The 17,482-nt window shown below is 35.6% G+C and overlaps 1 protein-coding gene across 1 annotated transcript; it reads right to left on the bottom strand.

The window, feature by feature from the left end:
• Positions 1–368: 368 nt before the first annotated feature.
• Positions 369–16,104, bottom strand: LOC110691164. The gene is made up of 3 exons (XM_021868083.1): positions 15,855–16,104; positions 745–874; positions 369–648 (listed from the first exon to the last, which is right to left on the bottom strand). The coding sequence occupies exons 1-3, from the start codon at positions 16,102–16,104 to the stop codon at positions 474–476; spliced, it is 555 nt and encodes a 184-aa protein (XP_021723775.1). The 3' UTR covers positions 369–473.
• Positions 16,105–17,482: the final 1,378 nt, after the last annotated feature.

Raw genomic sequence — 17,482 nt, 5'->3', positions numbered from 1 at the left:
GATTTTGGGAGTATAGTTGAGCCTGTCCATTCTTCATAACCCTAAGCCTAGCCACGTTACAACCTTGGAAAGGTCCTTCTTAAGGTAGACCATAACCATATACCAAAATCATCATTCCGTAAAAATATGGCTAATCTTAGGCCTTTGCACATATGGACCTACTATGTAGTAGTCATGCCCATATATAAAATTCATGAAGAGTTGAGTTATGGTTACAAAATCATATAAAAAATCAAATGAAATTTTGTCAGAAACCACACGTTAAAAACACTTTTTTGTCAAAAACCATCCGAAAAAAAATTTGTTGTCTTAGACCACCCAATTTTAAAAATTTGTTGTCAAATGCCACAAGAGTCTATTTTTAGGCATTGACTCTAAACTCTGGCGTTGACCCTCCCCACATGCAAGGCACGTGACTTTTGAACCCGTCCCTCCCCGTTTTTTCCCCTTTGAAAAATTTAGAGTTACCTCCATTATCTCTCTCCTCTTCCTTCTCTCTCCTCTCTTTGTTCTATCTCTCTCTTCTTTCTATTTCTAGGATGAAGATCAGGTGGCAGAAACTTCTTCTTGTAAGCTTCCCTCAATGTCAACTTCTTCTTCTGTGACATTACTGTCAATACTTGCACAATCCCTAATCTCACCACCTTACTGCAAAATCCCCAGAACAAAACCCAATTAATTCATTCAAATCATACAATAAACCCTAAAATTAAAAACAATTTAAAATTGAAATCAAAAAATAACATTTTTGAGAGCTTGTTAGGAGCACCGCTGGTAACCTTAGCAACACGGAGAAGAGCGAGCTTGAGATTCTTAAGCTGATACAGCAACTCAGCCTTAGGCTTTTGCCTCATCTCATGTGGTTTAATTCTTGCTGCAAAATTTCACACACAAAAAAAGGGGTTAATTGAATCAAAATAGCAGTTTGAAGACATTAAAAAAAGCTTAAATTCATCGAAAATGGAGGAGGGAGAAAAGAAATAAGAAGTGTACCCATTACTAAGCTCCTGAGGTGGATTTTTGCTGCAACGACGGCGAATATGGAAATTCCTAAAAAGGATTTTTCTTGAGGAGAGAGAAGGAATAAGAGAGAGATGATGGGGGAAGGGAGGGGTTCTTTAAAAGACACGTGCAAGGCATGTGGGTAGGGTCAACGCCGGAGTTCTAGGTCAAAGTCGGAAAATAGACTCTTGTGGTGTTTGACAACAAATTTTTAAAATTGGGTGGTCTTAGACAACAAATTTTTTTTCGGGTGGTTTTTGACAAAAAAGTGTTTTTAACAGGTGTTTTCTGACAAAATTTCCAAAATCAAATGATTTGGATTATTTGATAGCCATTGACTAATGACACCATTTTAGTAAGGCAATCAAATCAAACTAAATTCGATGTTTTCCATATTTTTCGCCAAGAAAAATGAGATGACTAATAACTTTACAAAAAAACACTCATCTTATTTTCATTTAATAATAGGGATATTTATTACTGAGGTAATTCAAGTTCTATATACATTGCCGACTGTACTACTAAGTTCCCAAAGGGTAGAATTGAGGATGTGCCCCTCAAGTTTCACTATTCCCGTTAACTTCATTATGCTAGAGATTGCAGAAGATGACAAAATACTTATCATTCTAGGGAGGCCATTCTTAGAAACTTTTTGTGCTTTCATAGATGTTAAAGGTGCATGATTACTTTGTGTGTTGGTAATAACATGAAAAATTTTAAGCTCAAGTCGATGCATGAGTCTCTATCCTTTGTGCAAGGAATTATGTGAATATGTAAACTCATTTCTGTCGAATGTTAATGATTCCATGTTTGTGTCTTCTACTCACGATATGTTAGTGAAGAAGACAAGGATCCGTCGAAGCTTGAGAATGAGTTTGAGATACCTTCTAGGTTTAAGCTTTCTTTGAAGGATGACGGAAATAGTTTTTCAAGTGGTGAACATGTGGATCTCAAAGATCCAAGGAAGAAGAAATCAAGGAAGAAGAAGAGAGTTTCCAAGAAATATAAGAGGAGGTTGAAGCCTAAAAAGTTTGATTCGGTTTCTATGATTCAAGATGACATGGTTCATTATGTGATTTTTCACAAGCTTTGCAATGATTTTACCCTCTCCACCACTTAGGACAAGGTGGAGTTCTTTGACCCTCCATGATTTAGAGGAAGGGTGAGTTAAGGACCTTAAGCAAACACTTCCCGGGAGGTAACCCGGTTTTCTAACCGTTTTCTTTTGATTTCTATATTTCTTAATTTTCTTTCTTTTGTTTTTATTTTTATTTCACCTGTTTTCTATTTGGATTGATAGGTCAAATTCGTGAGAATTGGATTATTTTAAGTGAGTATGAGCAACGGAAAGGTGTTTCATGTTTTTGTTGAGAATATGTTCAATTTTATCGAATTTTGAGGTAAAAGGGTTAGGTAATGTAGTAAGGTAAGTTAGAGAAAGTTATGCTAAAATTGAAGTAAATTTGAACTTAGTGGGTTCATTGTGGTGCTCTCATTAATTTTTTATGATGAACCCACTGTCAACATGTTTTAAAACAACCATATTTAGTGGGTTCAATAATCAGGTGATGATATCGGACAATGAACCCACAGTAGAACGAACCGAGCTAAAATTTCAAAAGGAGCCAAGCCAGGCAAAGGCGCGACAGGTAAGGGCGCGGGCGCACGCGACATTGGTGAGGGCGCGCAGCCAAGTCGCGCGGCCGCACACCTGGTTGGGCATAGTCCCTTTTCTTCTTTCTTTCTCCTTTCTTTCCCTCATTTGCCCTTCACCCTCATTCTTGTGCGCACGGTTCTCACCTTCTCACTCAAAGACACAAAACCCTAGCCTTATTCATCAAATTTTTATCATCAAATCATCAAAAGTCCATAAAAAATCATCAAATTCCTTCTACAAATTCATCCTAAACAACAAAAATCATACTACTTTCTTTAATTTGCAACCTCTAATCTCTCTGTTCCATTGAAGACCAAATTTGGGGATTTTTGATTTGGTAGGAATTTGTAGCTAGTTCATGTTCAATCTTGCTTCTAGTATGGTATAATCATCTTCTTAAACTCTTATTTACATTTTTATATCATATTGTTTCTAGAATTTGATAGTTTATGGTTGTGAATATTAGTAGTATGTGTTTTGATGATTTTGATGATTGAATATGATTTTTGGTTGATTATTTGTGTTGGTTGTTGATTGTATTTTTCTCACTTTGTGTTGTTGTATGTTTATGGTGGTGGTTGCGAGTTGTTACCTATTTGATTGGTTTTATTGATTAAGGAGTTGTGATTTTTGTGTTTGGAAATGTTTTGTGGTGTTATTCTGGTGTTTGTGGAGTTGATTAATTTGATTTTGAATTGGTTAATTTGGAGGAAACACAATGTCAAAGTTTATTCAAGCCCTTTCCTCTAAAAAACAAAAACCACCATCACCATTGAAGAAACTTCTTCAAACCCATCTACTTCCCAACCACAAAAACCTACTCCTATTCCCAAACAAAAATCAAGGACCCAATACAAAATGATCGATATGATAAGCTCAAAAAGAACCATTCCCTCAAGCCCTCTCGTCGCTACTTCTAACCGGATATGATCAAATTGGGGATTGATGAAGATTTAAGGGAGTTTTTCAGCAATCTTTGCATGAGAACCTTACACATTATACCGTACTTACTTTGAGCCAACTTTGGAGTTTTTGGCTACGGTTTCATGTGAGGCAATAAAAGGTGACAACTACCGGGTCCGCTTTCAGCTTTATAACATTCACCGTGATCTTTCTCTCGCTGAGTTCAATGTGGCACTTGATCTTAGTCCGGGGGCGGATGTCTTGGACCCCAAGTTCTTCTATGATTAATATAACCAAAACTCTTAGTGGGATGATATTTTGTGGGAAGGTGACTTTGTTACTCGGTATGCCACAATAAGCAAAGTATTCCAACCATGTCTACGAGTTCTTCATTGATTTATGGGATATTCGATAATCCCAAAGCAAGAATTGGGAAAAATGGGTCAATAAGAGCTTCAGATTCTTTGGTTGGCTACTAGGGAGGAGTACCGAGGTCGTTTGAAATTAGGGTTCATGTTTTTGAGATATTGCAAGGGGTTGCAATCTAGGGAGTCTAGAGAGATCCCTTGTGGTACCCTGGTTACGAGGCTCGTGACAAGCCTTCATCTTGGCCACTACTTGCCCTCTTTTACTCTGGTGGGTAGTCCGAGAACCCTCTACCTCGACATTGCACAATTGAAGCAAGTGCAATTTTTGGCTAAGAATGATGATGATGAAGTGTTCGATTGGCTTACGGAGAACAAGCATTGGTGTTATCTCCCTAACCCCTCTTTGACTTCTATCCATCGTGAGGATGTGCCTAATGTATGGCATGTTCCCCTAAGTAATCGCCTCCCCCATGATGATGATGAGGAAATATAAAAAGAATAAAATGAAGAGGAAGATCAACAACAACAACATCGTCAACAACAACAACGACAACCTCAACAACAACAACATCAAGAGCAACAACAACACAAATTTGCTAACACCAGTATGGATGCTCAAAGTGTGAAAATGAAGGGGATGCAAATTTAATTGGAATACGTGTACGACTAAGATTTTGAGGCAATATATAACCAAGTGAGAGCAATTTTGGTGATGTAACAAGGTATGTTTCTCCAACAACAACATTTGTATGATTTAAGTGTTAACCGTGGGGAGATCTCCCCTGTGGTTAACTACCCATACTTTCCACCCCAACTTGGTCCTATTCCATCAAGTGGGCATCCTTATTGGCAAGGACCCCCGGGGTCCAACACTGAGACTCGATCATTCCCCGATTAGCAAGGTAACTACGATTACCGTGTTCCCAGTGCGAGCGATTATAAAGGTGATTCTAACTACCCATATGTCCACCCCGATCATCCACTTCACTACCGCTCGCTTTGCTCGAGCAATATTCTCCCCTAATCCCTTAGCAACAAGAAAATTTCAAGGGGCACTCTGGTTGGCCACCTGGTTACATCGGGAGATAGGGTCCTTATGTTCCCCTATCCAGGTTTTTCTATGACGGGGATGACCATGATAGTGTTGGGTTGAGTGGTAGCTAGTTCCCCTATTTTGTGCATTTTTCCTTCATCCCTTATTTTATGTGATACTTGCTTTGTATTGTTGGGATGTAGAGATGTATTCATGTTTAGCTTGGGGGAACTTAATTTTCTTAGGGGTTTGTCTCGGTGGCCAAAATTGTTGTTGGGAATTGCATGTCTACTTTTTGCCTCGATGATTGATAATTTTATGCCTTGGTCTCGTATTGATGGTGTTTGATTGTTGTTTCTATGAGCTTTTCATGTATATTCTTTCTCTCTTGATGATGTTGTTGTTGTGTTGATTTCTATGATGATGATGCATGTTATTTGCTCCCATGAATCCAAAGCCCTAATATCCAAAACCCTTGAATCCAAATCCCTTAAATCCAAATCTTGTAGTTTAGGTGATTAGTTGATTATTTAGTATATAGTTCCTTTAGTTTTCTTTGCTTATTCTTTCTTTTTGGTAGTTTAACTTGATTTTTCCTTTGTAGTTTCTTTTTGTTTAGTTTTGCTTTCTTTTATTTTGTTTTGAAGTTACTAACCGTTTTCTTTGATTATAGCTCTATTTTCAATTTTTCTTCTCACTTAGCTATGATGATGATGCTATTGATTCTTGGAGATTATTGAAGGTGGTTGATCTTTTGCCTTATTTTTATTAGCATTGCTTGGAAGCCCGGTGAGATCCTTCTTATTTTTTTGGGTTTTTCTAAGCTATGCCCCCAGGTTATTGAAAATCTAAGATGTACCCATTCTTTTTCAAAGTTATAAATTGTGCCCTGCACTTCACGATATTTTATCAACAATACCCTTTAACAGCCATATCCGTTTCAAAAAGCTAAGTTATTTTATCGACAATGGTGTCATGACGTTATTTATTTGACACATAATGTTCCATTCTAATTGGTTTAACACTTTAAAAATAAATTAAAAAATCAGAAAATAAAATAATAAAAAAAGGTTATTGTTAACGTCAAAGGTTATTGTTAATAAAAATTAGTGAGGTTGAGGGCACAGCTTAGACGTTTGAAAAAGCATGGGCACAGCTTAAAAAACGAAGAATTTTGAGGGCATAACTTAGAAAAACCCCATTTTTTTCTTTTTTTTTCTTTACTTTTCTTTGATGCATAGATTAGGATTAGTTTTAGAAGAAGTTGAACGGTTCGAGGATGTATGCTTGTAACGCCTTAGAGTGTTTTGGGTCATTGATGTTGTTGTTGAATGACCACTTGTTTGAAGATTAGGAATTACTTGTTATACTTGCATCTTTGTTCCTTTATTTATTTTCTACTCTTCCTTTATCTTTGTTTCCTCTTTTCTTTATTTTTCTTTTCTTTTCTTCTCTATTCTTTTTGTTTTTAGTTTGTATAATGATTTTGAGGCTTTATTTTTCTTTTTGTTGTCTTTTTTGTGAATTGGACTATAGACCACCGAACTTTTGCTTTTAAAAGAACATCTTCCTAATTGGTAGTGGTATGCACGGTTTGAGAATATGCTTGGTTATAACTAGGATGGCGTATGCTAAGGTAGCCTGTCTAAGAACTAGGGGGATCATGAAACCCGATTTTACTTGTTTATAGCATATGGTAGTTTCTTCCTATGGTTGATTTGACACCTATAGTGAGTTTGTGCTACATCCATGTGAGGTTTATAATTTTTCAAGACTTCTACACATACTTGCATGAGCGGCATGAATCCTTGACTATTACGAACCTAATCTAGAATCTTGACTCATAATTCTTAAACACAAGACCGAACCATCTAGGGAGGACAAAGGCATCTTTTTGGGAAGGTAATTTTTCTTTTCTAGGATATTCTTCATTATTTTTAGTCCTTGGGTTTACATTTTCCTACTTGCAAACCATTTGAGCCTTTTTCCTTCTTTCCAAGCCACATCTTTAGAAATTTGAGCCTTTTGTTTCTTTTTTGTTCCATTTTTGGTTTTTGTGAAGCAAATGGTCATGGTATTGGAGATTGTGGTATATGAGTTTGAGAATTGCTTCTTATTTGTAAGCAAGCTTGTGTTTTGTATATCTTGTGAATAAGGGCAAGTGAATAAATGAAAAGGTCGTCCAAAGTTCAAAAGGGCAAGGACATTCAACTACAAAGTTTAAAAAGTCGTCCATAGTTAAAAGAGGCGAGGACAATTGTTATGAATTTGAAAAATGAAACAAAAGAGAAAAGTAAAAAAAAATGAGAAAATGCAAAAATATTTTGATGTGAATCTTTTCTCCCTTTTCAAGCATTGAGGACAATGCTTCCTTTAAACTTCGGAAAGAAGCGTTTACGCTTTTTGTATATATGATTGTGAATATAGCTTTTAATAAGCTTAGGAATGTTAGTTTGTATTTATTTGGTTTTTACTTGGTTGTGGGAGAAGGTTTGATCACTCTTTTGCTTTACTAATTAGGAATACCACCAAATTCTAAATTTTAAGGCTACCTTCACCCTTTGGTCCTTTAGGTTACAACCTTTGGGAAATTCCTTTTGACCTAGAGGTTGAGTCACATATCGAGGGAGGGAATTATAAGTTAAAGCCTGAGGAGAGGGGATGCAAATTCAAGATGTAAAGTAGCCTAAAAAATGTTCTTTTCCGGCTCCTTCGATGAGCTATTGAGATGCTCACAAGAGGGAGATTTGAGACTATACGGAGAACGCGGTAAGGTCGAATAGGATGAAGCTGGATTGTGATTACTAGTTCTCTACGCTTAGCATATTCTATGTTATAATCAACCTCGGATATCTTGGAACGTGCATACCCCTATTTGTTTAAGAAAGTGTTGTTCATTTGAAGTATAGTTATTTTGTAAAGTCCAATTCGTAAAGGTTTTGATTGTACTTTTCTATTCATTTCTTTTACTTTTCTGATTTGCCTCTTGTTCGTTTGCTGCGAATTATGGGTTAATCTCTTAGGAAACCATAACAAGAGCATCACTCGTCCCCTAAAGCGATCTAGAGGTTCAAATGGCATATCTTTAGTTGCTAAAATTGACCATGATTCCTAGGAAAACAAGTCTTAGTGTATATTTTCATCTCATGTCTTTCTTTTTTGTTTTTGAATAAGTCTTTCATTCTTATTCTTGCTTGCTTGGTTTTGCTCGAGGATGACTAAAAGTTTAGATTGGGGGAATTTGATGAGTGTCATTTATGGCACTCATTTATTCTCTTTTAGGGTGATTTTAGATGCTTTTATAGCTATTTTCTTTCTTTTTTCCATAGTTTTGTTCTTTTTTTTATAGTTTTCAATTTCTTTAGTTGATTTTCCCTTTTCATGCATTTATTGTTTATTTTGTCTTTTTCCATTTTATTTTTTTGTTTTTCTTTCATTTTCAGGATAATATCGTTGTCAAAGGATTACCGAGGTTTCTGCCCGAGTTTTGCATTGATTAGGATGCCTAGTATCTTCCATTTGAAGCCCAAATATGGAGATGTGCACATTATAAGTGACCTTAGGGCATGCATTCATGTCGTAGGGGCACCAATTCTGGTGTTGAACCCACCGTCGAGGTTTTTTAGGTTCTAATTACATCAAAAACGTTTTAAAATGGGACTTATATAGTCCGTACAGAGCCAGATGAAATAGAGGAGTGGTCCGACCGAACACTAGGAAGGTTCGGCTGGACTACAGGGTAGGTTCGGCCGAACCATGGGTAGGTTCGGTCGAACCTCCCTGATCCTGGTCTGGTCGAACTTCTGAGGTTCGATCACTCCTTCAAAATTGCCAAATTGCTTCTTGACTCTGCCTCGACGTTCGGCTGGACCACTGAGCAGGTTCGGCCACACCCTGGTTCGGCCACACCTTCAGGAGGTTCGGCCGAACCTCTTATGAATCTTGCTTCCTTCATCTTTCCTTGAGCTTAGTTTCCTCCTCTTGAAAACCTCGATGGTTCCTACAAAGCATAAGCATGGAAATCAAAGTAAATAGTAGGAAAAAGGGGCAAAATCAAGGAAAGAAGATGCATAAAGGGAAAGGGAACTAAGTGCAAAGAAAAGGATGCAAACATGCCGCAAATGTGGGAAATTGACCATCAAAATGAACCTTAAATCATCAGTTTTATATTTATGTTTTAATCATTTTAACTACATTTAACCTGTCTGAATTGATATTAGCCTTAAAGGGTGATTCCTTAAGCTTAAGCATCAATTTAGTAAGTGTTATTAAATCATATGTTATTTTAATATTTAACCTATTGCGATTGATATTGTTCATCATGGGTGATTCCTTGACTGAACTACAAATCTAATAGGTATAAAATAGTTTTGGAGTTTTAAAAAAATGTTTTACGTGCAATCGTATCAATATCGATAAATGAAGTTGTATTGGGTGATTCCGACAACTTGTTTATGAAATTGATATTGTTTATAAAGTATTCTTTAATTCTTTTATTTATAAAACTTATTATAATGTCCTTTTATTAATTTGGTCATTATAAATGAATAATATTACTGGTTTCACATTTCATTTATCTCTATTATCATATTTTTAACGCATTTTTAAAATGGCTCCTTTTACATTCATTTCCTAGCCTAGTCTCGGGCCAACAAGCATCTATATATGGGTCAGGTTTTTCCTCAAGGCTTTTACGACTATATAGATTAAGACAGGCTTGCTTATTAGCTTCTCTAATCTCATTTTTAAGCCTAAATTAATAATTCAATCAAGCCCATTAGTGTAGCTCTAGTTAGGGTTTAATTGAAGCTCATTTGAAGCCCAATTTCTCACCTCTCTCACGGCAACCTTTGATGAGTGTCATTTATGACACTCATTTAGCTTCTTTTAGGATGATTTTACATGAATTTTGTATCTCTTTTACTTCCTTTTAGGATGATTTTACATGATTTTTGTATCTCTTTTACTTCCTTTTCTCTAGTTTGCTTATATTTTCGTTACTTTGCATTTTCCTTAGATTTTTTTTCCTATTTTCTTGCTTTTCTAGTGTATTTTGCTTTTTATTATTTACTTGTTTGATCTTCTTTGATTGTAGGATGAAGTTGGTGATGTTCCAGAGACCCAAGTGCATTCTTCTCGGAGTTTTCAAGCCAAATAGATGTCCCGGTTTCTCCATCTGAAGCCCAAAAGCAAAGGAGTCTAAGAGCATGTTCTTCAAGGTTGCTCCCTCATACCGTGTGGGCATGAATGAGTGGTTTCAAACCCACACTACTACAAAAACAAGAATAAGGAATACAAAGTAAAGAACGGTTAATTAGGGTAGGCGTTTTGTTTAACAATATATAACGTTTTACTCTTACAATCGTTTTGTAAGTAAAAGAATATAGAACGGTTGGCTTAGACAACTGTTCTCTTTTCATTCTACCATATAAAAAAATTTAAAAATAAATATATAAATTTAGAAGATAAAGAATATTTAACAGTTTCCTTTTTTTTTTTTTTGCTAGAATTACATTTTTAAAAAATTTAAAGTTTAAAATAATTAGTAAACCACCAATTATAATTAAAATATTGATTGAAATACGTAATATTGATTGATAATTATAATATTTAACAGTCTTATAAAAATTATAATTAAAATATTGATTGAAAAAGTAAAACCCTATCTCTAGTCATAACTCCAACCGCTTCGGCGGGGGTGAGAATCGATCCCAGATCTCCTGGGAGCGGGACAGAAACTCTAACCACTTGAACTATCCCTCACTCTCAAACCGCTTTCTGTTTTGACTCCTCTTATTCATCTCTTTTATCTACCATCATTATCGACCTCCTCCAATTCCAAATCTATGTTTTCTCACATTAGTTGGTGATGGTCATAGATAATCAATGCAAAATAGGTAAGAAAATTAGAGAATTTCAATGTGTTTGAGTGATTACATGCGACTCTCTTTCCCGTGTCGGCGTTTTTAAGAAGAGTACTGTATTATTGATGAAACTTACCCTTGTTTGGTACAATGTGTTATTGTAGAATCTGGGTTACCTGGTTCTAAGTGGTTTCGATCTACAATTGACGAATCCTGATTTATCATTTATCAATCAATTCAATTAAGGTTTGTCATAATGTAATTTTTTTCCTAGTAAATTTCATTTTTGCTTTTAGTGGATCAAATGTATAAAATACGGAGCATTATTCTGCAGTATACGAATGCAGTTATAATTCTTTTTTTTTTTTATCTCCCTCCTTTTTCAGTATAGATCTCCTTTTTATTTTAATGCTCCAATTTTTTTTTTTTTTTTTTTGTGATGTATAATCTTGTATGAATATATGTTTATTCTTTCTATAATTTCATATAGTCTTTTGTATAACTGAAATATTCTTTCAAATTTTGTGATTTAAATTTTGAACTGTAGTTTTTTTTTTTAGAATTAGTTTTAAATCAAATTAAAATGTTCACATACGTTTATTTTTTTTGTTCTGCAGATTTACTAGTAATAGTAACATCGGAAATTGGAAGAGACGAAAGCTGAACAAATTTGGAAAAATGAAAGTTTTTTTTTTTTTTTTTCCAAATTCAATGTAAAAGTTTAATATTTTTAGGGAAATTCCCATCGTTACACCCGTGGTTTTGACTTTTCCCATAGATACACTCCAAAATTTTTGCCTTCCCATCGGTACACCCATGGTTTGGTCTTTTTTCCAACTGTGACTAACATCATTAAAAAATATTTCATTAAGTTAAAATAATTAATGAAAAGACTATAATACCCTTTTTAAATATCTAATGTCACGATTTGCGTGTCGAAAATTTTTCGGTTAAAGTTATGGGAGTCATATTGATCCTTTATGTGTCTAAATCGAACTCGAAATTGTCAAAAAATTAACAAAAATATCTTATTTTTTGCACGTCATGATATTTCTTTTTTGTTTTGTCATGACACGCAAAACGAGACAGTTTCATTAATTTTTTTACAATTTTGAGTTCGATTTAGACCCTTAAAGGTTCAAATTGACCCCTAAAACATTACCTGAACAATTACTATCACAAAAAAGTAATGGTACGCAAACCGAGACATTTTTGACACGCACATGAGACATTTGCGATATTTTTTTTTTCTAATTTCGAGGTTTAGATCCTTAAACACTAACATGACTTCCAAAACTTTAACCGAACAATTTTTGACACGCAAATCGAGATATTAGATATTTAAAAGGGGTATTATAGTCTTTTCCTTAATTATTTTAACTTAATGAAATACTTTTTAACGGTGTTAGTCACGGTTGGGAAAAAGACTAAACCTTGGGTTTACCGATGGGAAGGCAAAAATTTTGGAGTGTATCAATGGGAAAAGTCAAAACCACGAGTGTATCAATGGGAATTTCCCTATTTTTTATATTCAATTTCAATAAATCTTACAGTCTTTATTTGTTGAATATTTCCTAATTAATATTAATGTCTATCTTAAGAAAAAATAATTTTTCGTAAATTTGTAATATTTCTTGATTTATATTATTCGCATGATTTTTTTTTTTTTTTTTGCAAAAAAATCAAAAAAAAGAAGAATAGAGAACTGTTGTCATACATAACTGTTCTCTTTGGTATAGAAATATAGAACGGTTAGCTATGATAAGCGGTTGCGTTTTCCTTCATTTTATTATTATTTTAAATAGGGAAAACAGAACAGTTAATCTCAAGGACCGTTCTATATTGTTAAGAATACAAAACGCCTTTTTAACCCGTTCTATAAACTTTATACATCGTTTAGCAGAAGAAAGGTTCTAAGACGTTCTGTAAAGCAACTTTTAACCATTCTCTAATATCTTTTTTGTAGTAGTGCCACCAAAAGTGCCCGAACCTACTGCCAATTTCATCGGGGCGCATTTGGGGTTCACGAGGACATTCTCGGCCGCACTAGAAGGGATCCCCTGCTCCCTTAAAGCGGGCGCGCGCGAGCCTGGAGCTGCCACGCCACTCTCTCCTCCTTGTTCCGTACCCATTTTGTAGCGGCCGCGCAAAAGAGTGAGAGGTCGCACTCTTTGAGGTCCTTTTTGGACGCTTAACTAACTTCCCCTTTATTTAGTTTTACAATATATAGATTTTCTTTAATTTTTTAGAGAGGAAATGAATTGGAAAAAATTAGAATCAATTGGAATTAGATTTTTATTGATTAGATTTTTAAACAGAGAAACTCTTGATTTTGTAATTTTGTTTTTCAATTTTAGAGAGAGAAACTTGGTCTTTGATGATTATGATATTGAGATCTTCATTCCTCTATGATATTGATTAAGGTTTTGTAAGAATACTTAACTTTTCAATGCAATTTGATGTTTGATTTTGTTATATTGTTAAATTTCTATTGTTTAGCTTGAATTTGATTATTAAAGTTTGAATTACAATGTTGATGATGAGATGTTATGCATTTTAATTTCACCATGATTAGTGAATAGTTGATTTGCTAGGGAATTTTGTGAAGCTTGTGTTAGTGATAATTTAATGCTAATTTGGGGTTTTTTTATTGATTTGTTGATGAGATTAAATTGGTTAATGAAATTTATGCATTTGCTCGGTTTGAAAAGGAGTAGCTAACCTTTATGATCATGCTAGATTGCATAATATCCTATAATTACACGAACAATTGATTTGGATGCTATTATTATAGTTTGATCTCGATTTATGATTTTCCTTTGTAGTCATTTGTAGAGAAATCTAGCTTGACCCTAGGAAATATCCTATTGAGTGATCTTGATTGCTTATTCTTTTTTTCCCTCGCATTGCTTAGTTGATTGAATTCTCTCGAATTAGCAAGATTGTTATCAATGCATGTGGATCCGAAGTTCCCTAGTGTTTTGATATTGATTCCTATTTGATTTTGTTTGATTGATTTGATTCCAATAGTGTAGGCCAACCCACTCCCTTAGTTTTCGGAATATTGTAGCATCAACCTTAGTACTCCCGCCTTCACTTGGGATTCGACTTAGACTTACCCTATACGTTAGGTTGGCTTAAGCTTTATAAATATTGTTTTGGCTGGGAAATCTAGCTTCCAACGACCTAGGTTTTACCGCTAGTCAACCTTAAGGCTAATTATTGATCCGTTTCTAAAGTCTAAAACTCCCTAATTACTCATATAATAACACCTCCCCTATTCCTCTTTAAGTAGTTGTCCAATAATCTTCTCCTTCCCCCCCCCCCCTTTGAACGTGCAAAACTTGATAGGTTGAGCGTCCTTTTTTTTATGCTGCTCACATCTCTTCAATTCACCTTTTTCCCTTATAAGTTTGTGTAATCTCAAGGGTCAAATCAAGGGGTTTTCGAGTTTTCTTGATGTTATTTGCTTTATCTAATTCGTGCACCAGTCTCACTACATCATCATAATAAACCCGGGCTTTCTAGAGGGCTGCTTAAATGTGCCATGTGCGTGGGTCTAGTGTGTAGAGTTGTGTATTCCCCCTTGGTTATAGTATTCTCATTAATCAATATATATAGGTATGTACAACCTAATTATGAGATCCCTAATTACACAAGATATATTTTACAAAATATTAACAAGATAATATATAAATCTATTTTCTATCACACTCCTGCAGTTGAAGCGGGAGGAGGTCGGACACTGAGACTGTCTCTGAAATCTAAGAATAGTTGGCGAGGTAATCCTTTGGTGAAAATATCTGCGCACTGGTATGAAGACGGAACATGTAAGACCTTGATCTCACTAAGAGCGACCTTGTCACGTACAAAATGAATGTCTATCTCAATGTCTTTAGTACGTTGGTGTTGTACCGGGTTGCAAGATAAGTATATGACAGAAATATTATCACAATAAATCAAGGATGCCCATCAAATAAGGCAATGTAACTCAAGAAGTAGGTTCCGGAGTAAACATAATTCAGAAACAACATTAGCGACACCTCTACACTCTGCTTCGGCACTTGATATAGACAACGTAGCCTGTCGTTTTGCAGACCATGAGACCAGATTATCACCCAAATAAACACAATACCCTGAAGTGGAGCGTTGAGTATCCGGGCATCTTTCCCAATTGGCATCTGTGTATGAAGTAAGTCTCGTAGGTGCAGAACGGTATAAATGTAGTCCATGATCAAAAGTGCCTTTAATATTTCTGATAATACGCTTAAGAGTATTAAAATGAGGTTCCCTAGGAGCATGCATTAAGAGACAAATCTGCTGAACGGCATAAGCAATGTCAAGTCACGTGAAAGTTAGGTACTGAAGTGCACCTGCAAGGCTCCTGTAAGGAGAGGGATCCTGCATTGGCTCACCATCGTGAGCGCTAAGTTTCGATATTGTGTCGACGGGAGTAATAACCTCGTGTCTTGCAATTTTTCATCTTTGCCCTGTGAATAATCTCCTCTGTATACTTACTCTGACAAAGGATCATGGAATCCTTTATTTGGGTTACAGAAATTCCCAGAAAACTAAACTTTCCTAAGTTAGACATGGAGAATTCGGACTTAAGGAGAGCAATAATGTAACACTTGAGTTGGTCTGAGGAGGTTGTAAGAACAATGTCATGAACATAAAGTAAGAGATAAGCAACATTAGCACCATGTCGCAAAATAAATAGGGAGTTATCACTCTTGCTGCATGTAAAACCAATATTTAAGAGAAAATTAGCAAACTGTTGATACCAAGCCCGAGGGGTCTGTTTAAGACCATAAAGGGATTTGCGGACCGAACAAACATATTACCACAATTAGACATTTTTCCTCACTACTTTATGTCAAATCGTTGCAAATAATATGTACAGAGGTAGTAAGTAGGAGCACTAGGGTTTACAAATCCCGTTGGTTGATGCATAAATACGATTTCTTTGAGGATACCATGAAGAAATGAATTTTGGATATCTAACTAATGAATACGCCAGTCCATACCCATAGCAATACTCAACACAGTACGAATAGTCGCCAGTTTGACCACGGGACTAAAAGTTTCATCACAATCCACACCAACCTGTTGAGACTTGCCATTCACAACAAGTCTTGCTTTGTGTTGCTCCAATTTACAATTTTCACTGTATTTGTGCTTAAATAACCACATACAACGAAATATATTGACCCCTTTTGATCTTGGAATAAGATTCCAAGTGTGCTGGTTAGTAAGAGCATTAAATTCCTCATACATGGCGACATTTCAGTTATGGTCAAGCATGGCTAATTTCGGGTTTTGAGGGAGAAGAGAGATAGCGGGAACCATAATATTGGCCTGATATTTGCGGTTCGGCTTAAAAATCCCGCCCTTAGCACAAACTGTCATAGAGTGGGAAGGCTGCAAAGTGGGCCTAGAGTGAGGATTTATGACCGGAGTGGGGTTCAACAGAAAATCGAACTGAATTGATGGTGAAAAAGGGGTGTGAGGTGGGCTGGTGGGTGATAGAGGTGGACTGGGCAGGGGGTGCGCAGTAAGGCCGCAGCCTGCTGGGCATTACCGCAGCCCACCTGTGGTTCGATCTGTGGGGTGATTTGTGTGTGAGGAGAGCTTGATAAAGAGTGGGGCGGTATTGGGCTTGCTGGCTAATTGGGCTGCGTGTGTGGGCTAGGGAGGGATTGATGTTGCAAGAACAATGGGTGCAAATCATTAGAGGTATTTGACTTCGTAAAATCGTAATCACGGTTCTTAAGTTGTTGAAGGTTGGAAAATGGAAATTGATTCTCAACAAAAAATGGAAATTGATTCTCAACAAAAGTTACATGGTTAGAAATGATTAGTTGTTTGGAGGAAAGATCATAGCACAAATAACCTCTACGATTAAACGGGAATCCAAAGAAGACACACGGAGTAGACCTAGGGGCAATCTTATAAGGTGTCGTGCCAGGTAGTGTAGACAACCGAATATACGAAGGTGTTCATAGGTAGGGGTCCTACGAAAAAGAATGTTGGTTGGAGTGTGATTTTATAATATGGTTGTAGATGGAAGAATGTTAAGAATGTAAGCAACCATGTGAATCATTTTAGACACCCAAATGTGTCTCCCCAAAAATCAAACCCAGTGATGAATACTTTTTACGTTGCTTGATTATCGAATGAAGTGAAAGTAGGAAAAGTCTTGTGATGTGGTCATTTTAATAAAAACCTTTCTTTCTAGTTTTAAAAATCTACTACATTTATGAAAATAGCCAGTCCAATTTAGCTTTGTCCATGATAAGGGCTCAATAATAGTGTAATTGGGTTGAGCATGATAAGAGTTTTTGAATGATATATTATAAGCCCAATTCTGATGAATAATGAGGAAGTTGGGGTCCAAAGACTAAATAGGGTCTAAAATAGTTTTATGGCCCAATGATCTAGTGGAGGGCCCATTAATTATTGTTCCTAAAATTATTAGGATTTAATCTAATTTTCTAGTATAATCTAGAAGGTTATCTTAAGATCTAAAAGAGTTAGGATTCATAATTATCTTTTTAGAAAAATAATGATTTTGATTTGAAATATTGCAAGTGTTTTATTATGATAAAATCTGATTTTAAATTGATAAAAACGGAGTTTAATAGCTTAATTTTTT

This window comes from Chenopodium quinoa, unplaced genomic scaffold (genome assembly GCF_001683475.1).
Source record: "Chenopodium quinoa cultivar QQ74 unplaced genomic scaffold, ASM168347v1, whole genome shotgun sequence".
NCBI lineage: Eukaryota > Viridiplantae > Streptophyta > Magnoliopsida > Caryophyllales > Amaranthaceae > Chenopodium > Chenopodium quinoa.
This window is presented reverse-complemented; position numbering and strand designations above follow the sequence as displayed.